This window comes from Nelumbo lutea, chromosome 1, assembly GCF_056320005.1.
Source record: "Nelumbo lutea isolate HS-2025 chromosome 1, American lotus-T2T, whole genome shotgun sequence".
Lineage (NCBI taxonomy): Eukaryota > Viridiplantae > Streptophyta > Magnoliopsida > Proteales > Nelumbonaceae > Nelumbo > Nelumbo lutea.
The window spans coordinates 24,100,799-24,112,891 of NC_142684.1; the positions used below are offsets into that span (position 1 = coordinate 24,100,799).

The following is a 12,093-nucleotide window of genomic DNA, read 5'->3' on the forward strand; positions in this document are numbered from 1 at the left end:
GCATGGTAGCAATGCAACGCATTCTAACTGCATATGGTAGGAATAGGTTTCTAGCTACAACATAGGAAATCCATTTGATCGGGCCTAGTGGTGATTTATGGTTGTTAAAACCTAGGGACTAAGGTTTGAATCTTGCCATTGTTTAAAGTTTGTAGTGCCGAAATAGCCCGATACAAGCTTGTATCAGTGTAATACATGTGAAAAGAAACGAAATATATGATTTCTACATGTTCTACGTATCAGGCTCTTGTCAGAATGATATATATCGGCCGATACGGACTGATACATTGTGAAATTTTGAACCTTCCATGCTGCTACAAGGCGTTGCATTGCTACAATGCAACAGGCATAGGATTATTGATGTTGCATGGTAGCAATGCAACGCATTCTAACTGCATATGGTAGGAATAGGTTTCTAGCTACAACATAGGAAATCCATTTGATCGGGCCTAGTGGTGATTTATGGTTGTTAAAACCTAGGGACTAAGGTTTGAATCTTGCCATTGTTTAAAGTTTGTAGTGCCGAAATAGCCCGATACAAGCTTGTATCAGTGTAATACATGTGAAAAGAAACAAAACATATGATTTCTACATGTTCTACGTATCAGGCTCTTGTCAGAATGATATATATCGGCCGATACGGACTGATACATTGTGAAATTTTGAACCTTCCATGCTGCTACAAGGCGTTGCATTGCTACAATGCAACAGGCATAGGATTATTGATGTTGCATGGTAGCAATGCAACGCATTCTAACTGCATATGGTAGGAATAGGTTTCTAGCTACAACATAGGAAATCCATTTGATCGGTCCTAGTGGTGATTTATGGTTGTTAAAACCTAGGGACTAAGGTTTGAATCTTGCCATTGTTTAAAGTTTGTAGTGCCGAAATAGCCCGATACAAGCTTGTATCAGTGTAATACATGTGAAAAGAAACAAAACATATGATTTCTACATGTTCTACGTATCAGGCTCTTGTCAGAATGATATATATCGGCCGATACGGACTGATACATTGTGAAATTTTGAACCTTCCATGCTGCTACAAGGCGTTGCATTGCTACAATGCAACAGGCATAGGATTATTGATGCAGGGCCCAAGTTGCATGATACATTATGAATGGTGAGACTTGCAATATTGCTGCAACACGGTGTAGCAATTATTATGCTTGATCATTTTAGTGTAAATCATTTAAAGCCTATTTGGCAATTAATAAAGTTCATAATATTGAGAAGGGAAATTTCTTAAAGTAATGGTTTAGCTAATTGATTAATTCACCCTTACTCTTTACATTGTATAAGTATTCCTACCTTTTTGACAATTGTTTAATACGGTCATTGCCGTTAACTTTTTGTCACATTCCGTTTATATGTCATATCATATATTTGATAATTATTATTTTTTAATTTCTAAAATACTTTTCCTGTGAACACTGGCAAATACATAAGGGAGAATCTGGAGCGTTCCTGACACCAACCTCACAGTGCATTGGTAATATCGCCCTATGCTGTGAAATTGGTGAGGAGCAGATCGGGTCTCTTTCACGTATTTAAAACACTGATTCACAGACCCAACCAATTAGTTCTTTTACTTCATGTTATCATCTTTCTCAACCTAAAAGAATCCTATAAATCATTCTCTTCGATACTTAAATCAGCACTGCCATGTACTATTTTGTTTTCAAACTTTCTAAAGGTTAGAAGGGGTTCCCCCAAAGGTTACCGGATAAAATTGAAAAGGGGGACGACATTGTTCACCTCTCTTTCATACTAATTTGCTTCCTTTACTGGACAGCCCCATAACTCAAGCAAAATGACTTCGATTTATAATCACGCAAAGTCCTTAGTCGAAGACGACGACGAAGAAATTTATGCCTTCGCCACAAAATTGGCCGGTGCTTCTGTGCTTCCAATGATCTTGAAAGCAGCTTTGGAGCTAGAATTGCTTGAGATCATATCTTCAGCTGGCCCTGGTGCATATCTCTCGCCTTGGGATATTGCTTCACACCTGCAAACACACAACCCAGATGCACCAACGATGGTTGATCGTATGTTGCGTCTCCTTGCTAGTTTTTCTGTTCTAAAATGCTCTCTCATCAAAAGAGAGAATGGTCGAGTGGAAAGGCATTATGCTTTAGCACCTGTATGCAAATTTCTCACTCGGAACAAGGATGGAGTCTCGGTCGCCCCCTTGCTTCTACTTTGTCAGGACAAGGTCTTCATGGATAGTTGGTATGAAATCCGTAATATATTACTGCACACAAAATGGATAGTTGGTATGAAATCATCTATTTTCCTTCATTTTGTTGCACACAAAATGACATGGGAAATGAATACTAATTCTAGCTTTGTGTTGGTAAGAAAGATTATTCTCATAGCTTTGTGTTGCACGATAAAATGACATGGGAAATGAATACTAATTCTAGGAAATGGATATCTGTTCTTTCACAATACACTTTATTAATAGAGGTTTGGCCCTCTTGTGTTTTCTCGGTTCTTGATCCGTCCTCTTCATTCATCTCTTGCACCTCCATTTATGAATATAGGTTTGCCCTAAAATGAGATGCACACATATTTCAGTACAGAATAATCTTTCTTAATTTATCCTCTTAAAGGTTGTGGGTTTCTTAAGTTCCTAATTGTAAAAACTCAAGTGATGATTCCATTTTATAGAGAGAGAGAGAGGATCCATTGATCATTGCTCTGACAATATATTTTCAGTATCCCTTGATCCTTAAATACTTTGGTCCACAATTTTACCAACTTCTTTTGTGTTAACGCACTTAATAAAATTATGCTTTTTATTTAATTTCCTAGACTATGGCACAGCAAGGAGACGTAAGACTTATTTTCCATCTTCTTCCACCTTTTTTTTTTTTTAAATTTTGTACTGGGTATAGTAGTCTGTCCTTAATTAATAACCAAATGGAACCTTTGGTTCTTGGTTAAGGAGTTTTTCATGAATATAATGCCTACATATATTTTGCCCTAAAATGAGATGCACACATATTTCAGTGTGGAAATGGGCCGGGGGAGGTACTTCAGGGAAAGGAGGCACCTCAAAGGTGATGATAAGGAAAAGATAATAATCTGGAAGGTATTATTTTAGTTATAAAAATTGAAAATTTATATAGTTAAGGAATTATTATAGAAGGGTATAGTACATATAGGTAGATGATTGTGATACCTAGTACAGAGGGGGGCAGCAATTGGTTTGGCGGTGAGAGAGGGCGCGACGAGCAGAAATAGAAAATGAAAATGAATAATAAAAGATGGAGAGAGAGGGAGAGAGGACGGTGGTGGATTCGACGCTGCTGAGTTCGAATCTGCCACTGCAATCAGTTGCAGCGGTGGAAGTCGGTGACAAGTTTGAAGGCGGAGGCGGCGGTGGAAGTGGAGGAGGAGAGGTTGCTCTTCCGGCGGCTATAGGGGAGGAGAGAAAGGGAGATCGGCAAGTTCTCTATACCACCGCTCTGCATCGTCACTGAGATATCTTTTCAAGACAAGAGATCCAACCTCGCCCAGTTGTTAGAACCCAAATCAAACACCAACCCAGTAGAGGATGAAGAGGAAGTAGGTGTTTGGATCTGTGTGGGGGTTGAGGGTTGTTGGGTAGTTGAAGTGGAACTTGTATCGATAGTTGGGTTCCTGTCTGTTGTGATATCATTGCCAATGTCTGGTTTTCTTGAGAAACGAATGAGATAGGGAAAACCATTTCTAGATATAGGACTTGGGCACTTCTGGCAAAGAAACACAGTACTAGTGCTGGTGATGCCGCAGGCACAGAGAACGAGCATACCTGGCCTGGTGAAGGCCCCTGGAGGAACCAAAGTTGTTGGCTTCGCTGTTCTGCAGGTGGTAGAAGAAGCAAGGACCCTGACGATTTTGAACGTTGCTGCTGTTGCCGCTGCAGATGTTGCGTCCATCGTAGCAGAAACATGGCCACACAACCAGAGACTGTGTTAAAAAGGACGGCCTGCGTCGCCAAAGGCAGCGGCTTCGTTGCCTCTCTTCTTGTCAAATGCAATTTTCCATTCGATAAAAAGTTAAAATGGCCCCAACCCCAAAAGTACTTCAACTTATAGCTTCAGTACTATAGTACATAAAACTTCAACTGAATTCAAGCAAACGACTACAACAATTGTCTGAAATAATGGGAGATTTTTTTTTGAGTTTCTCACACCAACCATTCACTCCACTTTCCTGTTCATTCCTTTTTTTTATGGCCCCAGACAGTGGGGCGAATCCATCATCGTCGCTATCCCCAGCCCAGTTTCTCACACCAACCATCACAGTAGCGGCAGTAATCCCTGATCTCCCTTTCTCTCCCCTTATCTCCGCTTCTATTGGTGTATCATGATTTTAGGGAAGATGAATAGTGTTTTTATTATTATAAGGGTAGTATAGGGATTAAAAAATGTTGCAATAACGGATTTCAACGAAAAACTAACAGGAGGGGTTTTTGTCTCACGGTCATAGGGAGGTCTTTATCGCAAAACAAGGTATAAGGGGTCTTTGTCATAGACCCATAGTACAGGGGATCTTTGTAATCTACCCTTTTTTTGCAATAAACAGCCATATGTACTTCATGATATCACAACATTGCCCTCATCAATCTATTAATGGCGTTAACAGTGAATATATATATATATATATATATATATATATATATATATATATATATATGCAACTATGAGTTTTTCCATAATTAAAAGAGAAAAAACACAGAAATTGATAATTAAAAAGTACATAAACATATATATATATATATATATATATATATATATATATTTCAGCTAGAAAATAACAAAAATTACATTACACTGCAAAATTCAGAAATTCAAAAGAATAAAATGAAATTGATAAAAAATCAAAAGAACAATTTAGCCAAAAATAACATAAACTGCAGAAAAATACAAAATTAAAATTCGTAAATAGTCCAAAATATATGGTTTTTTTGGGAGGGTATTTATGAACTTTTATGCTTTTTGAAATTTCTAAAACTTTTACAAAAAATATATTTTTGGATTTCTATATTTTTCTTCGAACTTGATATTTTTTTATGAATTTTTATTTTCTAAAGAATTTATGTGTTTCTTCTATAATTTTGGCAAAATGATCTTAAAATAGGACTTAAGGGTATTTTCAGGTTTTAAAAATGTATAACCTTTCATGTGAGAATATTTTGTATATTTGACTAATGGAATCTATATCTATATATTAAAAGGGAATGTCCCAAGCTAGAACTTTTCTGCTTGTTGGTTATTTTTGAAAGGCACTTATTTATTTATTTATTTATTGTTTTTTTTTTAACTTTTCTAATTTTAAAATTGAACAAAATAACTCAAGTAGCTAATCAACCTTAAGACTTTTATCTTCTCTCATTAATTCTGTCTTCTCTTTCTTATTAACTCTTGTAACTATCTCCTCTCGTTAATTATGCCATCAACTCTCTCATTCAATGACTCATGCCACTAATTCTATCTCCTCTCCATTGCCTAAAATTCATTAACTTTTTCTATATCTATATCTATTTCAATTTAATTATAATTTTATATACACTAGCTATATTTATACTAAATTATAATTATTAATAAAAAAAAATTATATTAAAATAGAGATATTCAATGATATATTATTAGGCTAAATAATCTACTTCCATTTAAAAGATAATTAACTTTTAAGTTAATTAATCAAGTAACTTGTATTTCACAATAAATATTGTGTACTTTACTCAACAAATAAAATGATTGTTTTAAAAAAAATGACTTGGAGGCTAAATAGTTTCTACCTCTACGTTACGAGTTAATGGTTCTCCTATTCGAGTTAGACAAGTAAAACCATGACATATCATCCATCTGTACATTTTATGAGTGTGTGTGTATATATATATTAGGTCTAATTTGTACTTTTTATTTTAATCTTAATTTTTTTTATAAATAAAAGAAGAGCCAAGGATTGAAATCTAAGGCCACAAAATAAGTTTTTTCTTATAATAGAGTTGCAAAGATCGCATAAATTACTCCAATCAAACAACTAAGCACAAAATTAAGTCCTCTAAAAGTTTTAAATACATTATATATTGTAATTAGGACCCAATCGCTAGGTCAAATAAGAGTAGTGATTTTATAATTATTACCTTACCCTTTTCAAAAAAAAAAAAGAATTAATAAAAAGTAATAAGATAAATTAAAAAAACTAATATCCATTTAAAATTAGGGTAAAATGTGCAAACAACGCCTAACCTCCCTTATAGTTTCACTTTAGCAAATACCTCCCCTAAACTTTTGAGAAACTCGACAAAACTTCCCTTCCGTCACCTTCCCAGATGGAAAACATTAAGTTTATACACCCATTTTTTCCAAATACCCATTCTACCCTTTTATAAATTATTTTACATGCAAAATTACTCAAATAACCCTATTCTAATTTGACAAAAACATCCTTTAACGGTCATCTTCTAACGTTTTTGTCGAGTTAAAATAAGGTTATTTCAGTAATTTTGTATGTAAAATAATTTATAAAAGGGTAGAATGGGTATTTGGAAAAAACAGGTGCATTAGTCTAACATTTCTGTTTGGGAAGGTAATGGAAGGGAGGTTTTTGTTGAGTTTCTCGAAAGTTTAGGGGAGGTATTTGTTGAAATGAAACTATATATAGGGGATGTTTTTATGATTGTGAGAAACTTTAGGGGAGGTTTTTATATTTTACCCTTAAAATTAATATAAAACTAATACAAAATTATCTAAGAAAATAGTAGTTTTATAATTAAACTTAATAAGGATTAATAAAATAAAAAATAATGAAAATTTATTATTCTTAATTTAACAATCCTTTGAACCTCCCTTGTGTTTCAAACTTAACAAAAACCTTCTATATTATTTTGAAAAAAGGTGCAAATACTTTCCTTCCATTAGCGTTCAAAATAGAAAATGTTGATGTAATGCATTGATTTTTTAAGTACCAAATTTACCCTTAGCCAACTTCATTTAGATACAAATTTACTAAAATACCTTGAAAAAAATAGTTTCTCTTCCTTTTATGTACCTTTCTTTGTCCAAGAAGAGTAGAGATTTTTATTCTTTGAAAGTTGTCAGGCAAAGTAAATTAGTTGAGGGTAAAGTTGAAACTTTAGATTGTATATGGTAACACCTTAACAAGGGTATTTTTGTAACTTCAATGTCTTTGTTATTAAAAAGCTAATGAAAGGAGGTATCTGCATTTTTTTCAAAATTATAGGGGTCAAAACACAAGTATGGTTTATAGAATTCTTATAAGAGAAGGGTTTTTTTTATAAATTTATATAAAAATAATATAAAAATAATTATACACCAAATAAAATTTAAAAATTAATAAAAAATGTATCACTAAGATACAAGAAATAATGCAAATTTATCTAGAGCGTAAGAAATTAGCTACTCTCACTAAAGCGCAACTTGAATTGTGGTGGAATAAAATAGTCATAAATCCCCCAAAAAATAATGCTTGAACTAAACTTACATGAACACTAATTAATTGAAAATGTCATAGAGATCTTTCAATTTTTCTTAATAAAATCCATGCATCTCACGAGCCAACTAGTGCTAACATAAGGCATCATGTGATGGCACCCAAAAGTATGGGGTGTTGTTAAAAAAAGTAAAATGAGATGTTATGGTAGAGTTGTGTCCTATTATGAGGAAAATCACTCAGAATTTATGCACATTGATTTTTTCCAATAGAAAAATAGTCCACTTGTTTTTTTTTTTTTCTAGATCCTAAATACTAGGAGTTTGAGGAAGGTATTTCAAATAGAAAATATACCAAATTGGCAATATTTTAGTGTTTGGTTTTAATAATTAGAGGGATTCCTTCAAAGTGTGAGTAACCAACCTTTGTCTCTAAATTAGCATGAGTTATCCACAATTTGAAGAAAAAGAAGGTTAGTTTTCTTAGAAATTTATTGTGATGATCAACTTTGGTGGTCAATTTATTGTCTTTTAGAGGTTGTTCCAAGCTATCTTGATGTGGCCAAAACCAACCACTAGTTAGAAGTCGTCACCATGGCAACAAGTTGGGGGAAAATGTGATGAAATGACCTGGGCCTAGCCAACCTAATACTAGTTAATCTTACTAAACTGACATGAGACTAGCTGGTTTATCGAGCTGACCTAATACTAACTCACAATATGTGTGTTTAGTCAACCAAAGAATAAGCAACATATGAAAAATCATGTCGAGACATGGTAGCCATGCTGATCAGAGCATCAATGCTAAAGCATTCAATGCGTGCCCACTACCCACCATGTGCACACCTTTAATTCACCTCTTTCTAAAAGCGGTGAAATCAGGATTCATGGGTTCTTGATTAGTGTCACATGCATTTTAACCCTTATGGGGGCCGTGGTTGCCTTAACTGGGCCTAGATTGACGAAGCCAAGCCTCTAATGCTTTTCTTAGAATAAGTCTGCTCTATCGAATGGTCAAAATTCCAAAGAACTTGAACGAGATTTAAGTGGCGTTCGATAGATTTTGGTCCTGTTCATGGTAAGATATGGTGTTCTGCTATGTGTGAATATGGTCCCGTCCATAAAATAGTGCGGACAGAGACGGGCCACCCTTCAATTTATTGTCCATAGTATTTTCTGTGGATAGTTTGTGGGAAGGTTTCAGTGTAACGCACTTGCGTTACATTGGTCCAATTACTCTCATTTTATTTAATTTTTAATAAATTTTAATATTTTATCTATAAAATAATAATATTTAATGCTTATTCTAGCACAAGTCCGATGGTTCTCCTTTTTAACTCTTTTTCATTATTTAAATATTAAAATTTTAATATTTTTTATCAATAAAATAATATTTAAAATATTTATTTTTTATTTTTTAATATTTAAAACATTTTTTTAAGTTATTTAAGAAATGCAATTGTTGTTTACATATTGATACCTTTTTTTTTCAATTTCTCATTGCGGTGCTCAAATTGTTCGATTCTCTTGTAATTTTCAATATTGTGGGGATTGTTGGAGGGAGATTCAAATTTACAAGAATCTCTCTCCTCCCTCTCTTGTTTTTGTCCTTTCCTCCCTTGAATGACTCATTGTCCCACATTGCTTGGAAAAGGAGTGGGAGTTGAGTATATTTGTAGTTTTTCTCCCTCTATGGGTAGAGACCCATAGGAGGAGAGGACTATAGATATTCCATGCATGTGAGGGGGATTGGGGGTGCTTCTCACACACGTGCCGAGTTTGGCTGGGGCGCAGGCACGGGCGCATGTACGTGTACGCGTGATGCACTGAATCGTTTTGTTTTAAAAATTCTAAAATGACACATCTGTGTCCATTCGGGTCTGAGAGCACTCTATAAAAGGAATGCTGGCTAACCTAGTCAACACACACACCATTTTTCGATAGTTTTTCTCTGAGACATCAATCTTCAGTGGTTTGGGGAGGTCTGGTAAGCGAGTGCACGCCTACCAGTGGCCTGTGGGCTGTTTTATCTTGGCGACCGGTTTGTGATCACCAGGCTGCACCGTAGGGGGCAAATACGGTTTTAAGGAGAGTGACCAAGTGGCACGACTCAGCCCTCTATCTTCTTGCAATTCCCAGTTTTGAGTTCCTGCAACAACTTCAAATCACTTCTCTCTCTTTATTATTTTTACAAAATCAGATCAGGTGGCTTAGCTCCCTCAATACAAGTGATGGATGGTAAATAGGGATGACAATATGACCCACCCCAATCGGGGCCCTGCATTTGACCATTGGTAGGGTCATATTCTAATCAGCGATGGGGTGGGGACAATATTTATGTATGTATGTATACATGTGTATGTATATATCATATTATAATTATAATTAGCACATGCCTCTATTGGGGGGAACCTAATCAGGTTCAAGTCCAATCCAAGCAATAATTTGAGGTGAGTTACAAGTCTATAAAATTTAAATTTTTATTAGTTAATTTTAAATATGTATTAATGCTATTATTTCTAAATTAAATGGATCTTAAAATAATGTAATTAATATTAAAAAAGCAAGTGGTATCTATTTCTCTAAATTCAAATTAAGACTTAATTGGTTTGGGCAAGTTAAAGTTTATATTTAAGCAACATTTTCAGGTGAATGACCTGTTTATGAAATTTAATTTTTTATCAATTAATTTCAAAATTTTATTGATGTAATTATTTTCAAATTTAAATAGAACTTTAAATTAATGTTATTAGAATTTTAATGCCCCTACAGTGGGTGTATCGGGTATCTGACCAGTTCAAGGGGTGGAGGAGTCTTAAACCGCACCCCTGAACCGGTTTAAAAAAAATAAAAAAAAGTAAAAAAACAGTATCAATATGGCCTGATACGCAGGCGTATCAATATTTTTGTGGCTTCCAAATATTACAAAAAATTACTTAGCTCTATAATTTCCTTCTTTATTTCTTTTTCCTTTTTTTTAATGGACTGAAATAATAGTGTTATTATTTTGATGTGTAGGTACCATTTGAAAGATGTTGTTCTTCAAGGTGGAATTCCTTTTAATAAGGCCCATGATATGTCTCTATTTGAATACCTTGGGAAAGATTCTCGATTCAACAAAGTTTTTAATAGAGCAATGTCAGATCAGAGTATCATAATCATGAAGAAGGTACTTGAGACATACAAAGGCTTTGAAGGTCTGAAAGTGGTGGTGGATGTTGGAGGCGGGATTGGAGTCACGCTCAACTTAATCACATCTAAGTTTCCTCAAATTAAGGGTATTAATTTCGATTTGCCTCATGTTGTTGCAGATGCACCATCTTATCCTGGTATGACTTATCTTTTCCTTTGCATAATTATCATTATTTACTAGGTAGAGAAATTAGCATTATTTCTGCTTCCAATTTTATGGTATTTTAGTAAGAAATTTTAATTCTTTGTCATCAGGTGTGGAACATGTTGCAGGGGATATGTTTGAAAATGTCCCACAAGGAGAAGCCATTTTAATGAAGGCGAGTTACTTCTTTAATTTTTTTTAAATAATTTATTTCTTACAAAGATCATTCATAAAAATTTTAAATGAATTATTATAATGGGACAATATAATTCACAAAGATCACGCATGCTATAACCCGAATTAGTTCCTTGTAACTTATAAATTGTTTATTACAATTCTTGATTTTATATATTATATATAATCAAGAAATATTTTCAATTATTGTTATTTATTTGTGTTAAAAGAAATTAATTTATCTAGTAAACTGAGTTTTGAATTGTATTTAAAAGGTGCATGAGACCTGAATTAATCGCCCCGTATGTATTATTAATTTAAAAGCTCAATTATATTATTCGTAAAAGAATTTCTTTTCCTTTCTTAAACACTTGTAGTTCATACTTCATGACTGGAGTGATGAGCAATGCTTGAAGATATTAAAGAACTGCTGGAAAGCTCTTCCAAACTCGGGAAAGATTATTGTTGTGGAATACATTCTTCCGGAGGCTCCAACAGCTGGGATTAGTGTGTCGCCTGAAGTTGCAGATTCAGTAATGTTATCTCAATGTCCTAGAGGAAAAGAGAGGACATATGAAGAGTTTGAAGCACTGGCAATGAGCTCTGGATTTTCCAGTTGTGGAAGACTTTGTTGTGCTTATGAAATGTGGGTCATGGAGTTCCACAAATAGCAGGGGTTTGTTTGTTTGTTTTGATGAAAAAGTTCGTGTATGTTGTGACTGTGAGTGAGTTTTATTTGTAAGGGTGGGGACTGTTCTATATATCCTAAAGTCTGAATATTTTATCAGGTTTATAATAGCCACGTTAATATTTTCTCTACAACATAATTAGAAATAAATTGAGTCACTGAAAGCGGCTTTCTTGTGTTATCTCTCGCAGGCAGCTACATTCTAATCAAATTTGTTTTGTAATTCCCTGGAAGCTCGCCACCAAGGTTTTTAAAATCAACCGGTCAGGGTCCGGTTCTTGGGTTGAACAGTCGGCCTATTCTGATAAAAAAATAAAAAAATAAAGAATGGTTAAAACTATTCGAACAGTTTGAACAGTTAATCATCCGGGTGAACGGTTTGCTGATCAAAATCAACGGTTTTTGAAAAAATCTGATTTTGGGGAAAAATCAAACCGATCATCT

At 34.2% G+C, this 12,093-nt stretch overlaps 1 protein-coding gene across 1 annotated transcript; it reads left to right on the forward strand.

Annotated features, from left to right (window-relative positions):
- The first annotated feature begins 1,649 nt into the window (after nucleotides 1-1,649).
- Nucleotides 1,650-11,830, forward strand: LOC148873972 (caffeic acid 3-O-methyltransferase-like). The gene is made up of 4 exons (XM_088982216.1): nucleotides 1,650-2,234; nucleotides 10,469-10,779; nucleotides 10,898-10,962; nucleotides 11,339-11,830. Exons 1-4 carry the CDS (start codon nucleotides 1,816-1,818, stop codon nucleotides 11,630-11,632), a joined length of 1,089 nt encoding a protein of 362 aa, XP_088838342.1. The 5' UTR covers nucleotides 1,650-1,815; the 3' UTR covers nucleotides 11,633-11,830.
- The last annotated feature ends 263 nt before the right edge of the window (nucleotides 11,831-12,093 follow it).

Bases quoted from the DNA above. Each gene is read 5' to 3' on its own strand.
- LOC148873972 (XM_088982216.1), top strand. From the start codon at position 1,816: ATGACTTCGATTTATAATCACGCAAAGTCCTTAGTCGAAGACGACGAC. The intron at 2,235-10,468 runs GTATGAAATCCG...TTTGATGTGTAG, and splicing joins AAGGTCTTCATGGATAGTTG to GTACCATTTGAAAGATGTTG. The intron at 10,963-11,338 runs GCGAGTTACTTC...AAACACTTGTAG, and splicing joins GAGAAGCCATTTTAATGAAG to TTCATACTTCATGACTGGAG.